At 43.7% G+C, this 27,832-nt stretch overlaps 1 protein-coding gene across 1 annotated transcript in view; it reads left to right on the top strand.

The window, feature by feature from the left end:
* Nucleotides 1-27,832, top strand: part of HECA (hdc homolog, cell cycle regulator) — an 81,175-nt gene that overhangs the window by 37,836 nt on the left and 15,507 nt on the right. Inside the window, exon 2 of the mRNA XM_069725933.1 lies at nucleotides 25,862-26,899. Coding sequence (XP_069582034.1) covers nucleotides 25,862-26,899 — 1,038 coding nt within the window. The remainder of the gene's footprint in view (nucleotides 1-25,861; nucleotides 26,900-27,832) is intronic.

Here is a 27,832-nt window from a genome sequence, read left to right as displayed (position 1 = left end):
TGCTGATGTAAAGGAGACATGTGGGAAATGTTACTTATTAAGTATTTTGTGTGACATATCTCTGTGATTTAATTGCATAAAAATTCAAAGTTTGAAAATTGCGAAATTTTCAAAATTTTCGCCAAATTTCCGTTTTTTTCACAAATAAACGCAGGTACTATCAAAGAAATTTTACCACTATCATGAAGTACAATATGTCACGAGAAAACAATGTCAGAATCACCAGGATCCGTTGAAGCGTTTCGGAGTTATAACCTCATAAAGGGACAGTGGTCAGAATTGTAAAAATTGGCCTGGTCATTGACGTGCAAACCACCCTTGGGGGTAAAGGGGTTAAGGATGGCTTGTTTCACCTGCATGGAGAACACCTTTGACCACATGTTTACTTCACAGCAAAACCTTCCAAATGCAAGCACCACACCTCAAATCAACTCCAGGCCTATTATCTGCTTAATTGAGAATGACATAACAAAGGGATTTCCCACACCTGTCCATGAAATAGCCTTGGAGTCAATTGTCTAATTACTTTTGGTCCCTTTAAAAACAGGGTGGCACATGTTAGGGATCTGAAACTCCTAAACCCTTCATCCAATTTTAATGTGGACATCCTCAAATGAAAGCTGAAAGTCTGAACTTCAATTGCATCTGAATTGTTTTGTTTAAAATTCATTGTGGTAATGTCTATAACCAAAATTAGAAAAATGTTGTCTGTTCAAATATGTATGGACCTAACTGTATATATACCTATTCTATGTGTACACATTTATTCTACTGGAAGCTGTCAGTGTGATTTTACTGTACACCGCACTGAATTGCCGGCTTTTCTCTCTAACAGCGCTGCGTATTTTTCGCAAGTCACACTGCTGGTCCGTGTGTAATCCGTATTTTTGGGGCTTCCATAGACTTTCATTGACGTTTAATTTGCGCAATACGGTGACAAACGCAGCATGCTGCGATTTTCTACGGCCGTAGAAAGCTGTATAATACTTATCAGTTTAATACGGCAGATAGGAGCAGGGGCATAGAGAATAATTGTGCCGTATGTTTTGCGAGTTTTACGGACGTAGTTTCTGCGCTCTTACGTCCGTAAAACTCGCAAGTGTGAAGCCAGCCTAAGTGTAAAAGAAGCCTAAGAGTTCATAGTGAATTGGCTATCACATGATGATGCACAGGTTATAATGCATGTTTTCTTGCAAAGCTACAAGTGCTTCTCACTAAATTAGAATATCATCAAAAAGTTAGTTTATTTCCGTTCTTAAATATAAAAAGTGAAAATCATCTACTATATAATTGTCTAAGGGTCACTTCCATCTGTCCTTCTGTCTGTCTGTCACGGATATTCATTGGTCGCGGCCTCTGTCTGTGATGGAAATCCAAGTCGCTGATTGGTTGTGGCTGTTTTGCCGCGACCAATCAGCGACGGGCACAGTCCGGAAGAAAATGGCCGCTCCTTACTCCCCGCAGTCAGTGCCCGGTGCCCGCATACTCCCCTCCAATCACCGCTCACACAGGGTTAATGCCGGTGGTAACGGACCGCGTTATGCCACGGGTAACGCACTCCGTAACCGCTGCTATTAACCCTGTGTGTCCCCAACTTTTTACTATTGATGCTGCCTATGCAACATCAATAGTAAAAAAATGTAATGTTAAAAATAATAAAACAAAAAACCTGCTATTCTCACCCTCCGTAGTCCGCCGAGCCGCACGCGCCTGCCGCCATCTTCCTTTCCCAGCGATGCATTGCGAAATTACCCAGAGGACTTAGCGGTCTCGCGAGACCGCTAAGTCATCTGGGTAATTTCGCAATGCATCCTGGGAACGGAAGATGGCGACAGCTGTGCGCGTATTGCCGGAGCTTCGTTGGATCCCAGGGGTGAGTATATAACTATTTTTTATTTTAATTATTTTTTTAACAGGGATATGGTGCCCACACTGCTGTATACTACGTGGGCTGTGTTAGATACCACATGGCTGCTATATACTACATAGGCAGTGTTATATACTATGTGGGCAGTGTTATATATTACGTGGCCACTGTTATATACTGCGTGGGCAGTGTTATATACTACGTGGCTGCTATAACATAGCAGCATTAAGTCACTTTTATATGGCAGAATTTTAGACATTATTTTGCATTGGTATTGGCAATCCAAATCTAGGAGTGGGCATGACGCACAGAACGGAAGAGAATCTTTAATTTGCACTTCATTCATATGTAGCGACTATGCTTTGGTTGGGATGGTTTGTGCCGAAGAGCTGCAAATCACTTAATTTTGTAGGAAAACAGCTGCTTCATCTTCAAAACTGCGGTCAGCCATGTGGTCTCTACAAATACAGCTTTTCTCGTTCGTAGGTTTCACTCCTTGTTGTAGCTCACACACATTGATGCAAAATGCTGACATCAGAATAAAGCCTTTTTTATACTGATCTTCGAAGGGAGGCTCAAAGTGAAAGCAAAGCTCTACAAAGTGATTTGCATTCATGATAATTGTTATACACCTAAACCAAATCATAAATATGCACCATAAGATGACAGAAAAAGAACCTGGTTCAACTACTTTACTTGTTCTATGAACATTTGCAGCTTATAGTGGCAAAGTGAAAGCCGCATATAAAAAAAAATGTGAGAATGTGGTATGGTTGGCTACAAACTCAGTTTCTGTATTGCGTGGCATGGTGGCACGTAATTTTTGGGGACTCTTTATTTTTTTTTCTCGCACCCATAGACTTGCATTGGTGAGATTAGCTGCGATTTCACTCGCACGTAGAATACGCCCCAGAAAAAAAATGGTGATGGGAGCTGCCCCATAGATTAATACTGGTCCGAGTGCTACACGATGTTTTCTCGCATAGCACTCGTCCGTATTATACGCTAGTGTGACTCTGGCCTAAAAGTGAGAAATATATGTATCAAAATATAGGAAAATCCTGAAAGAAAATTTATTTGTAATTCAATGACTTTGGATCAGATTTATTGTGCTGCAAGACTAGAACCCAAAGTCTGAGCAGCTGACTGCCCAATAACAAGGGTTGACTTAGGCCATTAAATGTCTAGAACTTCCAGACCTCACATGGTTCTACTAGACAGGGCTTCATCACTACAGAACCCTATGCCAATCATTCTAAAGGCTGCTGTACAGATTATATGGCTGTCAGCCAAGCAACGGTGAGGCCCAAAGCCATCTTGGTCAAGTCTCCCAAACACAAGAGCGCTAGTTTGGCCAAATGCTCCTGTGTTTGCTATGAAAGAGCCGTTGCTAGACATCTCTGTTGGCTGCTTATCTCCAGGAGACAATACAATCAGTGGTCTGATTTCAGATTTGCAGTATTGATATTTTCCCCAATTTATAAATTGTCTGTAGCTCACATATGCATTAGACTGTTGCCTGAACCTGTTCATATTGGTGGGTTTGGCCAATATCAGTCTAATATATGTATGGGGGGTCTTTACATGGTATAATAGTACGGCAAAGTTGAACTACTTAGAAGAGAAAAATTGGTTAAGAGCTACAGTTAGGGCCATATATATTTGGACAGAGACAACATTTTTCTAATTTTGGTTATAGATATTACCACAATGAATTTTAAACAAAACAATTCAGATGCAGTTGAAGATCAGACTTTCAGCTTTCATTTGAGGGTATCCACATTCAAATTGGATGAAGGGTTTAAGAGTTTCCGCTCCTTAACATGTGCCACCCTGTTTTTAAAGGGACCAAAAGTAATTGGACAATTGACTCCAAGGCTATTTCATGGACAGGTGTGGGCAATCCCTTCATTATGTCATTCTCAATTAAGCAGGTTAAAGGCCTGGAGTTGATTTGAGGTGTGGTGCTTGCATTTGGAAGGTTTTGCTGTGAAGTAAATATGCAGTCAAAGGAGCTCTCCATGCAGGTGAAACAAGCCATCCTTAAGCTGCGAAAACAGAAAAAACCCATCCGAGAAATATTAGGAGTGGCAAAATCTACAGTTTGGTGCATCCTGAGAAAGAAAGAAAGCACTGGTGAACTCATCAATGCAAAAAGACCTGGGCGCCCACGGAAGACAACAGTGGTGGATGATCGCAGAATAATCTCCATGGTGAAGAGAAACCCCTTCACAACAGCCAACCAAGTGACCAACACTCTCCAGGAGGTAGGCGTATCAATATCCCAATCTACCATAAAGAGAAAACTACATGAAAGTAAATACAGAGGGTTCACTGCAAGGTGCAAGCCACTCATAAGCATCAAGAATAAAAAGGCTAGACTTGACTTTGCTAAAAAAACATCTAAAAAAGCCAGCACAGTTCTGGAAAAACATTCTTTGGACAGATGAAACAAAGATCAACCTCTACCAGAATGATGGAAAGAGAAAAGTATGGCGAAGGCATGGTACAGCTCATGATCCAAAGCATACCACATCATCTGTAAAACACGGCAGAGACAGTGTGATGACTTGGGCATGCATGGCTGCCAGTGGCACTGGGTCACTAGTGTTTATTGATGATGTGACACAGGACAGAAGCAGCCGAATGAATTCTGAGGTATTCAGAGCCATACTGTGTGCTCATATCCAGCCAAATGCAGCCAAACTGATTGGTCGTCCTTTCATACTACAGATGGACAATGACCCAAAACATAAAGCCAAAGCAACCCAGGAGATTTTTAAAGCAAAGAAGTGGAAAATTCTTGAATGGCCAAGTCAGTCACCTGATCTTAACCCAATTGAGCATGCATTTCACTTGTTAAAGACTAAACTTCAGACAGAAAGGTCCACAAACAAACAGCAACTGAAAACCACCGCAGTGAAGGCCTGGCAGAGCATCAAAAAGGAGGAAACACAGCGTCTGGTGATGTCCATGAGGTCAAGACTTCAGGCAGTCATTGCCAACAAAGGGTTTTCAACCAAGTACTAAAAATGAACATTTTATTTAAAATTATTGAATCTGTCCAATTACTTTTGGTCCCTTTAAAAACAGGGTGGCACATGATAAGGAGCTGAAACTCCTAAACCCTTCATCCAATTTTAATGTGGATACACTCAAATGAAAGCTGAAAGTCTGAACTTCAACTGCGTCTGAATTGTTTTGTTTAAAATTCATTGGTAATGTCTATAACCAAAATTAGAAAAATGTTGTCTCTGTCCAAATATATATGGACCTAACTGTATATATAGATATTATTACAGTTATATAGGTAATGACATTGACTGGTTTCCTGTTTTAAGCTAGTTTTATGGGATTGCACCAACACAGAGTACATTGATGCCTAAATTAGTGTCAGGGATCCCACCAATCTGTCACGGTTCACGGGGAAGATACCTTTATCAACCCCACCACTCTCACCAATTTGTCACGAACCGGGGATGTTTGGTTGCCCCTGGTTCCTTCTGAAGGGGATTTATCTATATCCCACTTCCCAGTTCCGGTTTGGAACTTGCATTTCTCTGGCACCCCCCTTACCCTTAGGTCAGTCAGGGTACTACACCTAGGGTAACTAGTCACCAGAAAGGCTGCTATGTACTGGCTATTGGGCACGCTGCAGCGAGGGCGATATAACTACTCCCACACAGGTGGGAACACCGCCGGTCGCTGCAAAGACGCCCAATTGCACAGGACCAAGTACGCTGCCACCAGCTCCGATTTTCCAAGTATTAATGAGTCTGGAGCCAACCCAAATCAGTGATTCACTGCAGAGGACGCAACAGTTTGTAATAGAACAAGGAGAGACAAGCTGATAAATTGTATATTTTACTCCAAAAAAGGTAGGCAGTTTTTACAAGGTATAAAAAGATATTATAAAGAAGACAAATCATGTGTACAATACAATTACAAATAAAATGGGATTAAAGTTAAAAAAACACATAGCATTCAGATCATTTCATCTCCTGGTTGCCCATGTGCTCAGGAGACACATCAAGATGCATGTCACATCTGTAGAGCAGCTAGACCCCGGTCAAAAGACGCTGAAAACTGCTTCACACAGTTATTCCTAGCCTAAAACCAAAGCCCTTCAACAGTGGTGACCTTACTAAGAGGCTGAAACCTCCCCTTTACTTAGCATTATGAAAACCATTTTTATGCCTAGCTTGCTGTATGAGTCTCGTATACGAAAGACTTGATGATCAAAATGTGCTCCACGTCGGGGCGATTCTTTTAAGTGTAAGCACGGAGTTATTACATAATCCGCTTATGAAGAAATCCACTCTTTGCACTCTTTGCGTTTAGCTGCTAGCGGTTTCAGTGAGTGATACAGTGCCTTGCAAAAGTATTCGGCCCCCTGGAACTTTTCAACCTTTTCCCACATATCATGCTTCAAACTTAAAGATGCCAAATGTAAATTTTTGGTAAGGAATCAACAACAAGTGGAACACAATTGTGAAGTTGAACGAAATTTATTGGTTATTTAAAATTTTTGTGGAAATTCAAAAACTGAAAAGTGGGGCATGCAATATTATTCGGCCCCTTTAACTTAATACTTTGTTGCGCCACTTTTTGCTGTTACCCCAAGCGACCTGCAGCTGTAATATGTCTCTATCAGTTTTGTACATTGAGAGACTGAAATTCTTGCCCATTCTTCCTTGGCAAACAGCTCGGGCTCAGTGAGGTTTGATGGAGATCGTTTGTGAACAGCAGTTTTCAGCTCTTTCCATAGATTCTCGATTGGATTGAGGTCTGGACGTTGACTTGGCCATTCTAACACCTGGATACGTTTATTTGTGAACCATTCCATTGTAGATTTTGCTTTATGTTTGGGATCATTGTCTTGTTGGAAGACAAATCTTCGTCCCAGTCTCAGGTCTTTTGTAGACTCCAACAGGTTTTCTTCAAGAATGGTCCTGTATTTGACTCCATCCATCTTCCCATCAATTTTAACCATCTTCCCTGTCACTGCTGAAGAAAAGCAGGCCCAAACCATGATGCTGACACCACATGTTTGACAGAGGGGATGGTGTGTTCAGTGTGATGAGCTGCGTTGCCTTTACGTCAAACATATTGTTTGGCATTGTTGCCAAAAGGTTTGATTTTGGTTTCATCTGACCAGAGCACCTTCTTCCAAATTTTTGGCGTGTCTCCCAGGTGGCTTGTTGCAAACTTTAAACAACACTTTTTATGGATATCTTTGAGAAATCGCTTTCTTCTTGCCACTCTTCCATAAAGGCCAGATTTGTGCAGTGTACGACTGATTGTTGTCCTATGGACAGACTGTCCCACCTCAGCTGTAGATCTCTGCAGTTCATCCAGAGTGATCATGGGCCTCTTGGCTGCAACTCTGATCAGTCTTCTCCTTGTTTGAGATGAAAGTTTAGAGGGACGGCCGGGTCATGGTAGATTTGCAGTGGTATGATACTTCTTCCATTTCAATATGATTGCTTGCACAGTGCTCCTTGGGATGTTTAAAGTTTTGGAAATCATTTTGTATCCAAATTGGGCTTTAAACTTCTCCACAACAGTATTACGGACCTGCCTGTTGTGTTCCTTGGTCTTCATGATGCTCTCTGCTTTAAACATAACCCTGAGACTATCACAGTGCAGGTACATTCATACGGAGACTTGATTGCACACAGGTGGATTATATTTATCATCATTAGGCATTTAGGACAACATTGGATCATTCAGAGATCCACAATGAACTTTTGGAGTGAGTTTGCTGCACTGAAAGTAAATATTGCACGTCCCACTTTTCAGTTTTTGAATTTTTGCAAAAATTTAAAATAACCAATAAATTTTGTTCAACATCACAATTGTGTTCCACTTGTTGTTGATCTTTTTGTTTGAAGCATGATATGTGGGAAAAGGTTGAAAAGTTCCAGGGGGTCGGGCATCCGGAATATATAATTCTTATATCCCCAGCCCGGATCGGTGCGCTTATATATCCCTTTAATAGAACAAAGATGCATGCAGTTTGGAAGTGGCTATACCAGTTTTGGCTGGTATTGGTTGGGAGGGGTGAATGGTAGTGTAGGGAGACTGGTATTTGCAGTGTAAAGCCATAAAACTTCTTCCGGGATTCTAATGAGGGTTACACACTTAGGCAGCAGGCAGACTGAGAAGAGGGTGGGTCGGAATGGCCCACAGCTTGTCTGATCTCTGCTCTTGGATGTGTGGCACCACAGGAGTTCAGGTACCACAGTGGTATTTGCTTTCGGGGAGGGTAATGCCATGCCTGGAGACAGGAGGAATCCCTTTGGCAGGTAATCTTACATGCAACACTTTCTGACTCCAGGCCAGAAGGGGGAGCTCTACACCTGACTTCAGGGGAGCTGCTCTCTCTGGGGGGTCAGTTGCTAGGCGGTTGCTAGGTAGACAAGCAGACAGTTGGTAGCAGACAGTGAAGGAGCACAGAAGGACTTAGGAGCTAGAGGATGACTTCTACTGGGCCTCTCTAAGCTGAGCGCAGAAACCGGGCACCGGGAGCCCGAGGTCATGAGGAACTACACGTCACACGGCAGATCCAGAGGGCAGGAAACTAAAAGGGACTTGTCCACATAATACCTGAGGTACAGCAGCAATCAGAGTCTGGAGTCACCGTTGACAGAAACCCCAAAGAGACGGCTCAAGTTGCCTACCGTGCAGGTACTGTCCCTGGACAGGGGAAGAAAGAGGACCTTGTTAGAGAGCTAGAGGCAGCAAGGGATCACGCAGACCAGTGCATAGTGGAAGGCTCCCAAACTTTCCTGTCAATTGGATTTCCACCTTTCTTTGGGCTGCCTGGACTCCATCGTTACCTGTTGCCGGTACCCTGGACTGAGGCGACTAAACACCAGTAGACAAGGTAAAGACTGCAATCCTGTGTCCTCCATTTATTTGCCGGCATTCACCATCCCTGCCAAATACACTGGGAGCCCTGGGGACACCGCTTCGCCTGTGGGAAGCGACACCATCTTTGCTGCAGCACGATCGCCCCCAGAGGACCCCTTTAAGCAGCGTCGGTCACCGTGGCCGAGAACCACAGGTGGCGTCACAAACTTTCCTTATTTGCACAACCCCTTTAAAGACCGTCCCTTTTACTTGGGCGCCCAGGGCAACGGACCGGGTTGCTGCCACCGTAACCACCCCTTTAATTGTGACCGGACCCAGTACCGAGTACCCCACGGCCCTGACGGGCGACTCAGATGTAGCAGAGCTCAGTGTGCGCGTTCATAGACAGTCAAATACCTCATGTTCCTGACAAGTAGTTAATGGCTTAAAGGGAACTTGTCACCCCATTTTTTCAGTACGAGATAAAAATACTGTTAAATAGGGCCTGAGCTGTGCGTTACTATAGTGTATTTTGTGTACCCTGATTCCCCACCTATGCTGCCGAAATAACTTAGCAAAGTCGCCGTTTTCGCCTGTCAATCAGGCTGGTCAGGTCATATGGGCGTGGCGACATCGCTGTTTCTTCCCCCAGATCTTGCATATATTTCCGTTGGTGGCGTAGTGGTTTGCACATGCCCATCTTCTGAATCCACTGGGCAGGAGAAGAAAAAACGCGCGATCGGCGCTATTTCCCTGGTGATCTGTGGGGGAAGCCATCTTCCCGCGTGCGCATATGGAGTCCTCTGCTGCCCGGGGGCTTGAGGAAAATGGCCGCGGGATGCCGCACGTGCGCAGATGAAGATCGCGGCGGCCATTTTCCTGAAGCCCCGGGCAGCAGAGGACTCCATATGCGCACGCGCGGCCTCAGGAAGATGGCCGCCCCCACAGATCACCAGGGAAATAGCGCCGATCGCGTGTTTTTTCTTCTCCTGCCCAGTGGATTCAGAAGATGGGCATGCGCAAACCACTACGCCACCAACGGAAATATATGCAAGATCTGGGGGATGAAACAGCGATGTCGCCACGCCCATATGACCTGACCAGCCTGATTGACAGGCGAAAACGGCGACTTTGGTAAGTTATTTCGGCAGCATAGGTGGGGAATCAGGGTACACAAAATACACTATAGTAACGCACAGCTCAGGCCTTATTTAACAGTATTTTTATCTCGTACTGAAAAAACGGGGTGACAGGTTCCCTTTAATAAGCAATCTGAAACTATAAATCTATACATAAAGTTCAGTCACATAGAAACAATTGGCACTGCTACTAGTCACTATGTTAATTGGCATAATTAGCACTAATTGGTAACTTGGCAGTCCATTCATGTATAATAGTATGAAGAAAAGTGCAGCACTCGCCCGTGATGTTCACAATCTTTTATGCAAACATGTCGGTCTCTGAATACACAATGGCAGGCCTAGGCCTTTTCACATATGTCCTTTGGTCTTGATGAAGTGTGAGCTATACGTGAAACAGACATAGCCCACCAATCCGTCTCCTAACGCCAATCTGTTTTTAATAAATTATTCTAAGCGTTCTCATAGTATGCTGTACACTTTTTTCATACTATTATTACACAATGTTTAAAAATAACCTCAGTGTATCTTAAACCTTGGCCAAAATCCTTTATAATTTTAATAAAAAACACAATGGGAATCCATTCTTTGGCAAAATCCGTTATTTTTACAGCTCGACTAGCACTGGTGTAGATCCTAACCTCCATACACTTCAGATGGCTGGCGGCAAAACTATGGTTTGGCCAATCGTTTTGCTGACAGCCATCTTGCCCAGCTATCTCATACACAGGAATTTATTATTATTATTATTATTATACATTTTTATAGCGCCATTTATTCCATGGCGCTTTACATGTGAATACGGGGCAAATATAGACAAATACATTAAACATGAGCAGATAACAAGGCACACGAGTACATAAGGAGGGAGGACCCTGCCCGCGAGGGCTCACAGTCTGCAGGGGGTGGGTGAGGATACACTAGGAGAGGGAAGAATGCGCTTATTCTTCTCTTCTGTACTTTGGGATAACTTTTAATACCACAAAAACATCCGACCGTCTGATATATCGGGTTCGACTTCTGATCCTCTTTGCAATAGATGACTGACAATGATTGGGGCAATAAAAAAATCAATCTTTCTTTTATATGGGTATGTAAGTCATTGCTAGAGGGGTCTTAGAGACTTATTCCTCCCCTCATAAAGAACACATGAATGGCTGACCAAGCCCAGCATTCATGTGTATGGGTGATAGTGTTTTGGGTGTATGGCACCCTCACTTGGAAACTCCAAAAAAAGTCTATTTTTTTCTAATAGCTAAAGTTCCCTCAGCCTACAATGGCCGTCTTTTTAGATAATCAGTGAATTGGCTAAGGCCATGACTTTTACGGTAATAAACCTTCCACGACGCAGTATTCTGGGGAATATGGTTCATATGTATCATCACAAAATGTCCTTTTCTTTAAAAATAAAGTGTTCTTTTGCTGGTATATTTTGAAGGAGAAAATAGAAGTACAGTACCTAATGGCAGTGCAACAACAGTTGTAGTAAGATGATCGTTTGTGGTAAATGGTTGTTACTGTTGACCTCTATTTATAGTGTTACTCTTTTCAGTCACCAGACTGTTGCTGCTCCTTACGTAGTGGTTCTACTTTGGTAAATGTTGATCTTGTAAGCAGAGTTTAAAGGACTATTTTGAAGTTTTATAGGCTAGATAGTTTTGTATACAGGCAGGGTTCACGTTAATTTGTTGCTCTACTTTGATTATTCATTTGGCATGGGTTACATTTGAGTACATGTAAAGGCTTTCAAGAGGCAAACTTTTAAAGGGAATCTGTCATGTTGAAAATAGTATCTGAACTGCAGGCAGGATGCTATACAGTGGAAGGATCTGATCAGATTAATATATATTTTTGTGTGAGATTTCAGTAAATCTTACATTTTATTTATTGAAATCCCTGGTGTTTGTATTCATAGGAGTCCAGTGGGCAGTCCTACTCAGTGATGGACAATTGCTTCTGTGTGTGCAGGTAGCTGTCAATCACCGAGTAAGACCGCTCACTGGACTCACATGCATACAATACATACAATCACAAAAGATTTAAAAGGAACCTGTCATTCCCCCCCAGGCGTTTGTAACTAAAAGGGCCACCTTGTGCAACACTAATACTGCATTCTGACAAGGTGGCTCTTTTAGTCCTTGTTCCTGGGACTGCTGAAATACTTTTGCAAGTCACTGTAAGACTCGGCCATGTTATACGCCAGTGTGAGTGTGCAATTTCATTCTGCTTTTTTCTCTATTTATTCTTTCTCCTCTTTGTGAGGATGGAGAGTAGGAGCACTACCAGAGCCCATCAAAATAACCTCCAGTGGGCAAGTGGTATGAATGTTCTGACCAAAACATTAGAAACAGACTCCATGAGGGAGATATGAGAACTCTAGTGGGACCTGTTCTCACAGCCCAGCAATATGCAGCTCGATTGGCATTTGCCAGAGAACACCAGAATTTGCAATTCCCCATTAGTGCCTCATTCACTTCACAGATGAGAAGCAAGTTAACATTTGGCATGTTGGCAAACCTGAAAGAGTCCTGAGATAAGTGGTAAGCGTTGTGCAGCCTGCAACACATGTGGGGATTCAGTAACAATCCCCACATGTGTTGATGCTGTCCAAGGCTACTTTCACACTAGCGCCGCACGTCGCAGTGCGTCGTTTTGCAGAAAAAACGCATCCTGCAAAGTTGTCTGCAGGATGCGTTTTTTCTCCATAGGCTTGTATTAGCGACGCATTGCCACACGTCGCAACCGTCGTGCGATGGTTGTGGCGGACCGTCGGCACCAAAAAACGTTGCTTGTAACTTTTTTGGTGCGTTGTGTCTACCATTTCCGACCGCGCATGTGCGGCCGGAACTCCGCCCCCTCCTCACAATGGGGCAGCGGATGCGTTGTAAAACTGCATCCGCTGCCCCCGTTGTGCTGCGCTTTCACAGCATGCGTCGGTATGTCGCCATGACGCATTGCGTCGTACGACGCTAGTGTGAAAGTAGCCTAAGAGCCGCAAATCATGCAGCTGCAGGGACTCGAACATAATATACAAGCATTCCCAAGATACTCGGATAACACCCGAGCATGCTCAGATAAGACATTATCTGAGCACGTTCGCTTATCACTAGTGATGAGCGAATATACTCGTTACTCAAGATTTCTCGAGCACGCTCGGGGGTCCTCCAAGTATTTTTTAGTGCTCAGAGATTTAGTTTTTCTTGCCGCAGCTGAATGATTTACATCTGTTAGCCAGCATAAGTACATGTGGGTGTTGCCTGGTTGTTAGGGAATCCCCACATGTAATCAAGCTGGCCAATAGCTGTAAATCATTCAGCTGCGGCAAGAAAAACTAAATCTCCGAGCACTAAAAAATACTCGGAGGACCCCCGAGTGTGCTCGAGAAATCTCGAGTAACGAGTATATTCGCTCATCACTACTCATCACTAGAAATGGGCGAACCCGAACAGCAAAGGTCGAGGTCAGTACTGAACACCTACTGTTCAAATACGGACCCCTTGCTCACCAGGAAGTCAGTTTTACTGTTTGTGTTTGGCACCCTGAACACCTTGTGTTTCTCGTGCTGTCATGCAGAAACACGGGTGGCTCTGATCTGCAGTAAAAACGTTACCCATGGTCATTGAGCCGCAGTTCCATGTTGTCAGATGACAAAGTGAGCACGCAGCTGTGACCGGAGATAGTTTGCCTCCGATCACTGGCGTCGGCTTATGGGACAACGATTCCCAGGGAGAGGGGGGGGGGGGGGCAATATCCATGGCCCCTAACCAGCCTGAGAACACCAGCCCCCAGCTGCCTTCTTTAGTTTGCCTGGTTTTCAAAACTGAAGGGGACCCCCATGCCGTTTTAAAAAAATATATATATTTAAATAATTTAAAAAAACGGTCAGGGGGCCCCTCTGTTCTTGATAACCAGCATGGCTATAGCTGACAGCTGAGGGTTGTGTTATGAAGGCAATCCAGTAACACAGTGTGCCAGCAATCAGAGCACATACAGTGATCTGACAATAACCCAAAAACAATAGAACGAGCTCTGAGACGTGGAATCTCTGTAGACCGCAATACCTGAACCTATTCTAAACACAACTAAAGGCAGCTGTGGATTGCGCCTGACACTACCTATGCAACTCGGCACAGCCTGAGGAACTGACTAGCCTGAAGATAGAAATACAAGCCTGACTTGCCTCAGAGAAATACCCCAAAGGAAAAGGCAGCCCCCCACATATAATGACTGTTAGCAAGATGAAAAGACAAAACGTAGGGATGAAATAGATTCAGCAAAGTGAGGCCCGATATTCTAGATAGAGCGAGGATAGCAAAGAGAACTTTGCAGTCTACAAAAAACCCTAAAGCAAAAAACCACGCAAAGGGGGCAAAAAGACCCACCGTGCCGAACTAACGGCACGGCGGTACACCCTTTGCGTCTCAGAGCTTCCAGCAAAAACGAATAGACAAGCTGGACAGAAAAAACAGCAACAAAAGCAAAAAAGCACTTATCTAAGCAGAGCAGCAGGCCACAGGAAAGATCCAGAAGCTCAGATCCAACACTGGAACATTGACAAGGAGCAAGGAAGACAGAATCAGGTGGAGTTAAATAACAAGGCAGCCAACGAGCTCACCAGAACACATGAGGGAGGAAGCCCAGAAGCTGCAGTACCACTTGTGACCACAGGAGTGAATTCAGCCACAGAATTCACAACAGTACCCCCCCCTTGAGGAGGGGTCACCGAACCCTCACCAGAGCCCCCAGGCCGACCAGGATGAGCCACATGAAAGTCACGAACAAGATCTGGAGCATGGACATCAGAGGCAAAAACCCAGGAATTATCTTCCTGAGCATAACCCTTCCATTTAACCAGATACTGGAGTTTCCGTCTAGAGACATGAGAATCCAAAATTTTCTCCACAACATACTCCAATTCCCCCTCCACCAAAACAGGGGCAGGAGGCTCAACAGATGGAACCATAGGTGCCACGTATCTCCGCAACAACGACCTATGGAATACATTATGTATGGAAAAGGAGTCCGGGAGGGTCAGACGAAAGGACACAGGATTGAGAATCTCAGAAATCCTATACGGACCAATAAAACGAGGTTTAAATTTAGGAGAGGAAACCTTCATAGGAATATGACGAGAAGATAACCAAACCAGATCCCCAACACGAAGTCGGGGACCCACACGGCGTCTGCGATTAGCGAAAAGTTGAGCCTTCTCCTGGGACAAGGTCAAATTGTCCACTACCTGAGTCCAGATCTGCTGCAACCTGTCCACCACAGAATCCACACCAGGACAGTCCGAAGACTCAACCTGTCCTGAAGAGAAACGAGGATGGAACCCAGAATTGCAGAAAAATGGAGAGACCAAGGTAGCCGAGCTGGCCCGATTATTAAGGGCGAACTCAGCCAACGGCAAAAAGGACACCCAATCATCCTGGTCTGCAGAAACAAAACATCTCAGATATGTTTCCAAGGTCTGATTGGTTCGTTCGGTCTGGCCATTAGTCTGAGGATGGAAAGCCGAGGAAAAAGATAGGTCAATGCCCATCCTACCACAAAAGGCTCGCCAAAACCTTGAAACAAACTGGGAACCTCTGTCAGAAACAATATTCTCAGGAATGCCATGCAAACGAACCACATGCTGGAAGAACAAAGGCACCAAATCAGAGGAGGAAGGTAATTTAACCAAGGGCACCAGATGGACCATTTTAGAAAAGCGATCACAGACCACCCAAATGACTGACATCTTTTGAGAAACGGGAAGGTCAGAAATGAAATCCATCGAAATATGTGTCCAAGGCCTCTTCGGGACCGGCAAGGGCAAAAGCAACCCACTGGCACGAGAACAGCAGGGCTTAGCCCTAGCACAAATCCCACAGGACTGCACAAAAGTACGTACATCCCGTGACAGAGATGGCCACCAGAAGGATCTAGCCACTAACTCTCTGGTACCAAAGATTCCTGGATGACCAGCCAACACCAAACAATGAAGTTCAGAGATAACTTTACTAGTCCACCTATCAGGGACGAACAGTTTCTCGGCCGGACAACGATCAGGTTTATTAGCCTGAAATTTTTGCAACACTCGCCGCAAATCAGGGGAGATGGCAGACACAATGACTCCTTCCTTGAGGATACTCGCCGGCTCAGATAAACCCGGAGAGTCGGGCACAAAACTCCTAGACAGAGCATCCGCCTTCACATTTTTAGAGCCCGGAAGGTACGAAATCACAAAATCGAAGCGAGCAAAAAATAACGACCAACGGGCCTGTCTAGGATTCAAGCGCTTGGCAGACTCGAGATAAGTAAGGTTCTTATGATCAGTCAATACCACCACGCGATGCTTAGCTCCTTCAAGCCAATGACGCCACTCCTCGAATGCCCACTTCATGGCCAGCAACTCTCGGTTGCCCACATCATAATTACGCTCAGCAGCAGAAAACTTCCTGGAAAAGAAAGCACATGGTTTCAACTCTGAGCAACCAGAACCTCTCTGTGACAAAACCGCCCCTGCTCCAATCTCAGAAGCATCAACCTCGACCTGGAACGGAAGAGAAACATCTGGTTGACACAACACAGGGGCAGAACAAAAATGACGCTTCAACGCCTGAAAAGCTTCCACGGCAGCAGAAGACCAATTAACCAAATCAGCACCCTTCTTGGTCAAATCGGTCAATGGTTTGGCAATGCTAGAAAAATTACAGATGAAGCGACGATAAAAATTAGCAAAGCCCAGGAACTTTTGCAGACTTTTCAGAGATGTCGGCTGAGTCCAATCCTGGATGGCTTGGACCTTAACCGGATCCATCTCGATAGTAGAAGGGGAAAAGATGAACCCCAAAAATGAAACTTTCTGCACACCGAAGAGACACTTTGATCCCTTCACGAACAAAGAATTAGCACGCAGGACCTGGAAAACCATTCTGACCTGCTTCACATGAAACTCCCAATCATCTGAGAAGATCAAAATGTCATCCAAGTAAACAATCAGGAATTTATCCAGATACTCACGGAAGATGTCATGCATAAAAGACTGAAAAACAGATGGAGCATTGGCAAGTCCGAACGGCATCACTAGATACTCAAAATGACCCTCGGGCGTATTAAATGCCGTTTTCCATTCATCTCCTTGCCTGATTCTCACCAGATTATACGCACCACGAAGATCTATCTTAGTGAACCAACTAGCCCCCTTAATCCGAGCAAACAAGTCAGATAACAATGGCAAGGGATACTGAAACTTAACAGTGATCTTATTAAGAAGGCGGTAATCAATACACGGTCTCAGCGAACCATCCTTCTTGGCTACAAAAAAGAACCCTGCTCCCAGTGGTGATGACGATGGGCGAATATGTCCCTTCTCCAGGGATTCCTTCACATAACTGCGCATAGCGGTGTGTTCAGGCACGGATAAATTAAATAAACGACCCTTAGGGAATTTACTACCAGGAATCAAATTGATAGCACAATCACAATCCCTATGCGGAGGTAGGGCATCGGACTTGGGCTCTTCAAATACATCCTGATAATCAGACAAGAACTCTGGGACCTCAGAAGGAGTGGATGACGAAATAGACAAAAACGGAACATCACCATGTACCCCCTGACAACCCCAGCTGGATACCGACATAGAGTTCCAATCCAATACTGGATTATGGGTTTGTAGCCATGGCAACCCCAACACGACCACATCATGCAGATTATGTAGCACCAGAAAGCGAATAACTTCCTGATGTGCAGGAGCCATGCACATGGTCAGCTGGGCCCAGTACTGAGGTTTATTCTTGGCCAAAGGTGTAGCATCAATTCCTCTCAACGGAATAGGACACCGCAAAGGCTCCAAGAAAAACCCACAACGTTTAGCATAATCCAAATCCATCAGATTCAGGGCAGCGCCTGAATCCACAAACGCCATGACAGAATACGATGACAAAGAGCATATCAAGGTAATGGACAGAAGGAATTTGGACTGTACAGTACCAATGACGGCAGACCTATCGAACCGCTTAGTGCGCTTAGGACAATCAGAAATAGCATGAGTGGAATCACCACAGTAGAAACACAGCCCATTCAGACGTCTGTGTTCTTGCCGTTCAACTCTGGTCATAGTCCTATCGCACTGCATAGGCTCAGGTTTAATCTCAGACAATACCGCCAGATGGTGCACAGATTTACGCTCGCGCAAGCGACGACCGATCTGAATGGCCAAAGACATAGACTCATTCAAACCAGCAGTCATAGGAAAACCCACCATGACATCCTTAAGAGCCTCAGAGAGACCCTTTCTGAACAAAGCTGCCAGCGCAGATTCATTCCACAGAGTGAGTACTGACCACTTCCTAAATTTCTGACAATATACTTCTATATCATCCTGACACTGGCACAAAGCCAGCAAATTTTTCTCAGCCTGATCCACTGAATTAGGCTCATCGTACAGCAATCCGAGCGCCAGGAAAAACGCATCGACACCACTCAATGCAGGGTCTCCTGGCGCAAGAGAAAATGCCCAGTCCTGAGGGTCGCCGCGCAAAAAAGAAATAATAATCAAAACCTGTTGAACTGAATTACCAGAAGAATGAGGTTTCAAGGCCAGAAATAGCTTACAATTATTTTTGAAGCTCAGAAACTTAGTTCTATCACCAAAAAACAAATCAGGAATAGGAATTCTTGGTTCTAGCATAGATTTCTGATCAATTGTATCTTGAATCTTTTGTACATTTATAACGAGATTATCCATTGAAGAGCACAGAGCCTGAATATCCATGTCCACAGCTGTGTCCTGAAGCACCCTAATGTCTAGGGGAAAAAAAAGACAACACAGAGCTGAGAAAAAAAAATGATGTCAGAACTTCTTTTTTCCCTCTATTGAGAATCATTAGTTTGGCTCCTTGTACTGTTATGAAGGCAATCCAGTAACACAGTGTGCCAGCAATCAGAGCACATACAGTGATCTGACAATAACCCAAAAACAATAGAACGAGCTCTGAGACGTGGAATCTCTGTAGACCGCAATACCTGAACCTATCCTAAACACAACTAAAGGCAGCTGTGGATTGCGCCTGACACTACCTATGCAACTCGGCACAGCCTGAGGAACTGACTAGCCTGAAGATAGAAATACAAGCCTGACTTGCCTCAGAGAAATACCCCAAAGGAAAAGGCAGCCCCCCACATATAATGACTGTTAGCAAGATGAAAAGACAAAACGTAGGGATGAAATAGATTCAGCAAAGTGAGGCCCGATATTCTAGATAGAGCGAGGATAGCAAAGAGAACTTTGCAGTCTACAAAAAACCCTAAAGCAAAAAACCACGCAAAGGGGGCAAAAAGACCCACCGTGCCGAACTAACGGCACGGCGGTACACCCTTTGCGTCTCAGAGCTTCCAGCAAAAATGAATAGACAAGCTGGACAGAAAAAACAGCAACAAAAGCAAAGAAGCACTTATCTAAGCAGAGCAGCAGGCCACAGGAAAGATCCAGAAGCTCAGATCCAACACTGGAACATTGACAAGGAGCAAGGAAGACAGAATCAGGTGGAGTTAAATAACAAGGCAGCCAACGAGCTCACCAGAACACCTGAGGGAGGAAGCCCAGAAGCTGCAGTACCACTTGTGACCACAGGAGTGAATTCAGCCACAGAATTCACAACAGGGTTGCAGCCAGCAGCTGTCAGTTTTGACTGACTGGTTATTAAAAATACAGGGGAACCCACTCCGTTTTTTTTTTAAATTCTTTATTTAGAGTGCCGGACGATGAATACACCCATCAACCGCCACCTGCTTTCACTGTAATTAGCGGCAGTGGGAGTAGTGCCATCAGCCGACACAAGTGACCGGAGGCAAACTTTATCTCCGATCACAGCTACCGGCTCATGCTGTCATTTTGACAGCGTGGAAACCTCGGCTCTCTGACTGGCGGTAATGATTTTACTGCCAATCAGAGGTAGTGTTTGCCACACTGTCATGCAAATGACAGCATGGCAAACACTGAATATTGGGGCCCCCCATTCAAGTAAATGGGGTCAGAGTTCAGGTACTGTTCTGGTACCCGAACACAAACTTTAACTGTTCGGCCGGGCCCGAACATCCAGGGGTCCGCCCATCTCTACTCATTACTAGTCTATATCAATTAGTGACATTATTAGTTGCCGCGATATAATTTATACAAATTAGGTCCACCAGTGGTCTTAGAAATCCCAACATCAAGCCAGAAGATCCACACAGCTAAGCATAATTGGTTTGCTATGATCAGTCCTCCAGTCTGCTTCTTAAAGGGACTCTGTCACCTGAATTTGGCGGGACTGGTTTTGGGTCATATGGGTGGAGTTTTCGGGTGTTCGATTCACCCTTTCCTTACCCGCTGGCTGCATGCTGGCTGCAATATTGGATTGAAGTTCATTCTCTGTTCTCCATAGTACACGCCTGCGCAAAGCAATCTTGCCTTGTGCAGGCGTGTACTATAGAGGACAGAGAATGAACTTCAATCCAATATTGCAGCCAGCATGCAGCCAGCGGGTAAGGAAAGGGTGAATCAAACACCTGAAAACTCCGCCCATATGACCCAAAACCAGTCCCGCCAAATTCAGGTGACAGGTTCCCTTTAAAGAACATTTGTAAAGTAAGACACGCAACCATTTGGTACAACTTCGGCTGTCATACTTCTGGAATATTTATGAAGTCAAGATAGGAAACATCAAGGCTGTAACAGAACAAAATATTTTGTATTATGGAATGGAATAGAAATTATACTCTGCACCCTTTTATAATATATAATATATAGATTTATTTAGAATTCATTCCTTTATAAAATGCAGTGGGTTATTACAAAATTTAACAGGAATACTCAGCAGATTCGCCTGCTAGATCGTCGGCACAAAGGCTCGTGCCCATGCCCATTGATGGCAGAATATAGGCTGCCATCAATGGAGTAGCAGTATAAAGGCCCGGAAACTAGAATCTTACCCAAGCCTGATTATCACTTTAGCCTTCCTGAATGTACTAGCATTTGTAATAAAAGGCGTGTTTTAGGGCGCTGCTTTATATGTATTATTTCTATCTGCACATTTCCCTGTGCACTGTGATGTAGTATTGGAAACGGGAGCATCGCATTTATGGTTTTGCCTGCATGACGACAATGTTTGAGGAGGCTTAGCTGGGATTACCAGTTGTGCCAAGCTGACCTCTTTCTGCATTGTTAAAAGTACACAATATGCCGGCATTTCAAGTTGTTTTTTTTTTTTTTATAAACCCTGTAACAATTATTCCTACAATGAAATAATAAAGCCTTATGTCTGGTGAAATATGCTAGCCACTGCTATAATTTTCTTGTCATTTATGATACGTTTGTAAGCTGCGAATTTTACTTCTATACTTTGAATAATAAAGATGATTGATCTGAAGAGTGCAACTAAATGGATGTCCCATCAATGTCTACCCACAGGATAGGTAATACATGTGTGATCACTGAGGGCCAGACTACTGTGGCCCGAGCATTGCGCCATTTAAAGGGAACCTGTCACCAGGTTTTCCCAATATAAACTATGTCCACCACCCTTAATGCCTCTTTTACAGCAGTCTAGAAGGCTGTATATAATTCCCACACCCCCACAGGTAGGCAAAACATACCATTTATTATCCCCAGTAAAGGTTATGTCCTGTCCCATGAAGGTTCCTGGTCTTGATTCAGAGCCTCCTTTCTCTCCACAATTGCTGTCCTCCTGCTGGATTTATGTTGATGAGGTGTCCTACATCATCCACATTGTGTCCCCCAATTGTGCTCCTCCGTAGGCATACGCCACTCTGCACGACTGAGGGCAGATTAAAGTACTATAATGGGCATGCGCCAGGAGAGGCCTCAGAGCACCGATGACCCAGAAGTAATGCCGGCTCATGCGCATTACAGTACTTTGCTGCAGGGAAGAGCGTATTACGCCTTTACAGGAGCACGATGGAGGACACTGTGGATGGCGTAGGATGCGTTAGCCACATGAAGCAAGCGGGAGGCTGGCAATTGTGAATCGAGAGGAGGCTCCGGACCAGACCGCGCTGTATGGGGGATAATAAAAGGTATTTTTTGGGGCTATGCAGAGGATGTATCAGACTTATATACAGCTTGCTGGACTGCTGTAAAAGAGGCACTTAAAGGAAACCTGAGGCAGAAAAAATGGTGTTAATCTGCATGTTAATAGCATTACTAAACCGTCCTACACCCGCAGTTAGTCGTATGCTGCGGGGAGAAAATGAACTTTATTTTCCCCCTGTCAGTGTTTTTACTTCAGTCATGGGGGCAGCGCCGGTGCAGGTTCAGTCACTGCTCTGATTATAGAGCGAGGCTGTTGTAACTGCGCCGCCGGCCCTGACGGACAGCCGGCCTCAATGCAGAGCTAGTGTCCGTCAGGGCCGGGGGCGTGGTGACCGACGTTCTCTATACTCAATGTGGTGAATGAACCCTCGCCGGCGCTGTCTCCCTGACTTTAACACTAATGCTGCTGGGAGAAATAAAGTAATGATCTTTTATTTTTTTTTATGTGAGCGCACGCAGAACTACCAGTGTATAGCCACTACTGCATATAAATCACAACACTTCTCAAATAAATCTGTCATCTAGTCTATATTCAACAACCTCATGTTACAAAAGATGGGGTGGGGGCTATTTTTTTGTTGTTTGAGACTGTATCCTCGATGATTAATTACCATGGAAACGATAGGAGGAATATGGGCCACATTCTCCTCCGCGCTTTGTCAGTAAACGCAGCTTTTATTGGATATAGTGTTTTTTTGTTGCATATACTGAGACTTGTCTAATAGAAAAACCAATAATAGAATGTACGTAATGAGCATAAGAATACACTGAAGCTTTTCAGATCCGGTACGTGCAGCCATGAATCCACTGCCTTTGTGAAGGTTAGGCCTCCTCCAGAATTGTATTCAATATTGTTATTGTGTACAGAAATATGGACACCTAATATGGATTTTCTATTATCTGTATTTTTTTCAGTAAATTCTCAGTATTTATAAAAATACAGAAAGTAAATTTTAAGGGAACCTGTCAACTGATACATTCTGCCCATCCCATGGACAGCATGTATCAGCCACTAGCTTTGTTATCACAGCCATATATGTTTTTCTTTTAATAGCCACCGGGGACCAAGCCGCTATTGACTAGCTGTACAGGAGGATCCCCGTCGGCCTCTGCCTATGTGCGCATATACACAGAGCTTGCCAGTCACTGTCAGCAGGTGGGGAGAAGTCTATCTGATCTAATACTGGACCCACCAGGGATGCTGAGGAAAGAGGCTGCTCACACTACTGTCCACCCCCATTTTTCTGATCTAATACTGGAGGTACCAGAGTAGTTGAGCTACGAGACTAGTCACACAGCTGTCAACCCTGTCATTCTGATCTAATACTAGAGGTACCAGGGTAGTTGAGCTAAGAGACTAGTCACACAGCTGTCAACCCTGTCATTCTGATCTAATATTGGAGGTACCAGAGTAGCTAAGCTAACAGACTAGTCATACTAATGTCCACCCTGTCATTCTGATCTAATATAAGAGGTACCAGAGTAGCTAAGCTAACAGACTAGTCATACTGCTGTACTGCTGTCCACCCTGTCATTCTGATCTAATACTGGAGGTACCAGGGTAGTTGAGCTAAGAGACTAGTCACACAGCTGTCAACCCTGTCATTCTGATCTAATATTGGAGGTACCAGAGTAGCTAAGCTACCAGACTAGTCATACTGCTGTCCACCCTGTCATTCTGATCTAATATAGGAGGTACCAGAGTAGCTAAGCTAACAGACTAGTCATACTAATGTCCACCCTGTCATTCTGATCTAATATAAGAGGTACCAGAGTAGCTAAGCTAACAGACTAGTCATACTGCTGTACTGCTGTCCACCCTGTCATTCTGATCTAATACTGGAGGTACCAGGGTAGTTGAGCTAAGAGACTAGTCATACTGCTGTCCACCCTGTCATTCTGATCTAATACTGGAGGTACCAGGGTAGTTGAGCTAAGAGACTAGTCATACTGCTGTCCACCCTGTCATTCTGATCTAATACTGGAGGTACCAGGGTAGTTGAGCTAAGAGACTAGTCATACTGCTGTCAACCCTGTCATTCTGATCTAATATTGGAGGTACCAGGGTAGTTGAGCTAAGAGACTAGTCACACAGCTGTCAACCCTGTCATTCTGATCTAATATTGGAGGTACCAGAGTAGCTAAGCTAACAGACTAGTCATACTAATGTCCACCCTGTCATTCTGATCTAATATAAGAGGTACCAGAGTAGCTAAGCTAACAGACTAGTCATACTGCTGTACTGCTGTCCACCCTGTCATTCTGATCTAATACTGGAGGTACCAGGGTAGTTGAGCTAAGAGACTAGTCATACTGCTGTCCACCCTGTCATTCTGATCTAATACTGGAGGTACCAGGGTAGTTGAGCTAAGAGACTAGTCATACTGCTGTCAACCCTGTCATTCTGATCTAATATTGGAGGTACCAGGGTAGTTGAGCTAAGAGACTAGTCACACAGCTGTCAACCCTGTCATTCTGATCTAATATTGGAGGTACCAGAGTAGCTAAGCTAACAGACTAGTCATACTAATGTCCACCCTGTCATTCTGATCTAATATAAGAGGTACCAGAGTAGCTAAGCTAACAGACTAGTCATACTGCTGTACTGCTGTCCACCCTGTCATTCTGATCTAATACTGGAGGTACCAGGGTAGTTGAGCTAAGAGACTAGTCATACTGCTGTCCACCCTGTCATTCTGATCTAATACTGGAGGTACCAGGGTAGTTGAGCTAAGAGACTAGTCATACTGCTGTCCACCCTGTCATTCTGATCCAATACTGGAGGTACCAGGGTAGTTGAGCTAAGAGGCTAGTTATACTGCTGTCCACCCGGTCATTCTGTATGACAACACGTAGTACAGGTAATCTCCAGTTAACTTCATAGGAGTCAATGCTCCCAGGTTTATGCCCATAAACTACCAGAAATGTCTGTCATTGCAATGGTACCTGTAATAATATGAAGTTTGTTGTAAACCTTTCTTGAAAGGGCAGGAAGTATGAATCTAAAAAAATAATAATTCCCAGTGTGAAAATTGCAATATTACAATTTTTTTTTCTTTAATAAAGATTGTTATACTGTCTTCATACAGGTTAGCAATGTGTGTAGTGAGACATGTAACTAGACCCCTGTCTTCTTAAGACAGAGGTTATGAAGATGTAACCATTTTATTGAAGAAAGGTGAAATGATAAGATGTAAAAACAGGAGTATTTCAGAATATATAACTGTACAGTGCATAAGGTACAGATAGTCTGACTGCAATACACAGTGTAACATGAGGTAATAATGCAAGTTGACGATTATCTAATAAAGCAAGCATACTTATGAAACACATCATTGTAACACACAAATAGTGGCTTACCAACTATGCTTGGAACAGACAGTTTGCAAGGAGCACCAGGTAGAAAAACGAGTGGTAAGGTGATTTCTTCATTGGGAGTGAAGAGGAAAAGATGGATACTGTCTTTATTGTGACAAGAACAATGCCAGAATGCAATAGGAGCTATATCACAATGATCTAAGACCTTTCCTGTAATACATAGCAAACTGACACTAGAGTGAGTACATTAAATTGCCAAAATACCAAATAATAAGAAATAGGATTAAAATATAGAAAGTACAATGTCGTACCAGTGATAGACGCAAAGTGACTAAACTCTCTGGATAGCTGAATTCACTGCTAGAACAGAACGATTGTAATATGATGTAAAAAAATACCAAAAATGTCTTTTAAGGGAAACTTGTTTTCTGGAAATTCCATTTCTGCTAAATCATATGGTGGCGATTACTTAGCTGCAAAGATCATAGTTCTTTTTTTTTTGTACAGATACTATAGAACAATAGCATAACATTTCATGATGCATTTTCTTGATAACTTTTTGATGTTTTTAATCTTTTTTTTTTGTTTGTTTTCTTTTTTTCACAGAAACGGTTTGTGCCACTCCACTCATTTGTAGTCTAGGTAGATCTGTTGACTTGGAAAAAGACGACTACCAGAAAGTCATTTGTAATAATGAGCACTGCCCTTTTAGTACGTGGATGCATCTACAGTGCTTTTATGAATGGGAAAGTAGTATTCTTGTCCAGTTCAATTGCATTGGCAGAGCACGAAGCTGGAATGAGAAACAGTGTCGCCAGAACATGTGGACTAAAAAGGGATATGATCTGGCTTTTCGGTTCTGCTCTTGTCGCTGTGGTCAGGGCCACCTGAAGAAAGATACGGACTGGTATCAAGTAAAGCGAATGCATGATGAAAAAAAGAAGAAATCTGTCCCAGAAAAGACAACTGGTAGATCTATGTCTGAGTCCTCCGATGATGTAAAGAAATGTCGGGGGTCATCAAAACCTCAAAAAGGGATGAACTTTGAACTTCCACGTAGACATTCTGTGGACAGACAGAACTCCCAAGAAAAATGCAGTGGCGGTTCACATGGGTTACGGTCTCCATGTATTTCTCCGGGTCAGTCTCCGCCTGCTGGCTATCCTATACTTTCCCCTTCTCACTTTAACGTCCCCCGCAGTTCTAGATACTTAGGTGAATTTTTAAAGAACGCTATTCATTTGGAGCCTCACAAGAAAAATATGGCCACCGGTGGCATGCTCAGGAATACTCACTTTGATTACAGTATTTCTGGGTTACAGGCTCACAGATCTGGGCGATTAGATGCACCAGTACAATTCCTCCGGAGACTTGACCTTTCTGAATTATTAGCTCATATACCACGGCATAAACTGAATACGTTTCATGTACGTATGGAAGATGACGCGCAGGTTGGACAGGGGGAGGATCTACGGAAATTTATCCTATCAGCCCTCAGTGCTAGTCACCGAAACGTAGTCAACTGTGCATTATGCCATCGGGTGCTCCCTGTATTTGAGCAGTTCCCATTGGTGGATGGAACATTGTTTCTCAGCCCCTCAAGGCATGATGAGATTGACTACGACGTTCCTTGCCATCTTCAAGGTAAAATATACAATGTTATAAGATGTTTTATGGTTAATGACTTTTTTATAATTGCAGGCGACATATGCTTTAGATATGTTATAGCATACAGTATGCTATCATAGTAAAAGGTGACTGTGTTCTCACATGCCCAGTTACACAATTCTGCCTAAAATGTTAGGTCTCATGCAGACGATCGTAGAAATCGGTCAGCACACTGACCCATGTTAATAGGGCTGTGCAGATGAATGATTTTTCTTTCGGCCCGATTTGCACACTCAAGTTTACTGGGGCATAAAAAAAATGGGATCACACACGGAACATCTAAGTGGCATCCTATTTTTACAGATGTTTTTCTATTGTGAACCTAGGAAACTGGATTTGATGTAAATTTTTTAGTATAAATGTATGAAAACAGACACACAGATAGCACATGGATGAAAATTGGATGGAAGTTATATAAAAAAAATATCTTCTGAGTTTTCTGGTTGAAGATAGGTTGATTTTTCACGCTCGTTAGCAGAGGTTCTATAGGAGTGGATTTTTGTGTGAAATTCTCCCACTTAAAAATGACATGTCTTTTAATCTTTACACCATGTCTGTACTATGATATGCACTTGTACTTAGCCCCTTTTCAACGGCATGATGTACAGTACATGTAAGTTCAAGCACGATTGCGCTCATTTAGACGTTTATTCAATTTATTTCACTCATCAGTTAAAGTGTGACTGCCAAATTTATACATTACTGCTTTTAATGACTTGACAATTCAACTCATCAACTCATTGAAGGGTGCATGCTGCTGTGGGGAGCCCCACGTACCCACCCTAAAGCTCAGTCCCAGATAAATCAATGGGAGTGCATAGTCATACCTAGAGGATAGGCCGTCAATATAAAAGCCTGAAAAGCCTAGAGTTGGAGTCGAAATTGGATGTCATATATGTATTTGCTTCT

This window comes from Ranitomeya imitator, chromosome 5, assembly GCF_032444005.1.
Source record: "Ranitomeya imitator isolate aRanImi1 chromosome 5, aRanImi1.pri, whole genome shotgun sequence".
Lineage (NCBI taxonomy): Eukaryota > Metazoa > Chordata > Amphibia > Anura > Dendrobatidae > Ranitomeya > Ranitomeya imitator.
Note: the sequence above shows the minus strand (reverse complement) of the source record. Positions and strands in the feature narration are given on the sequence as shown.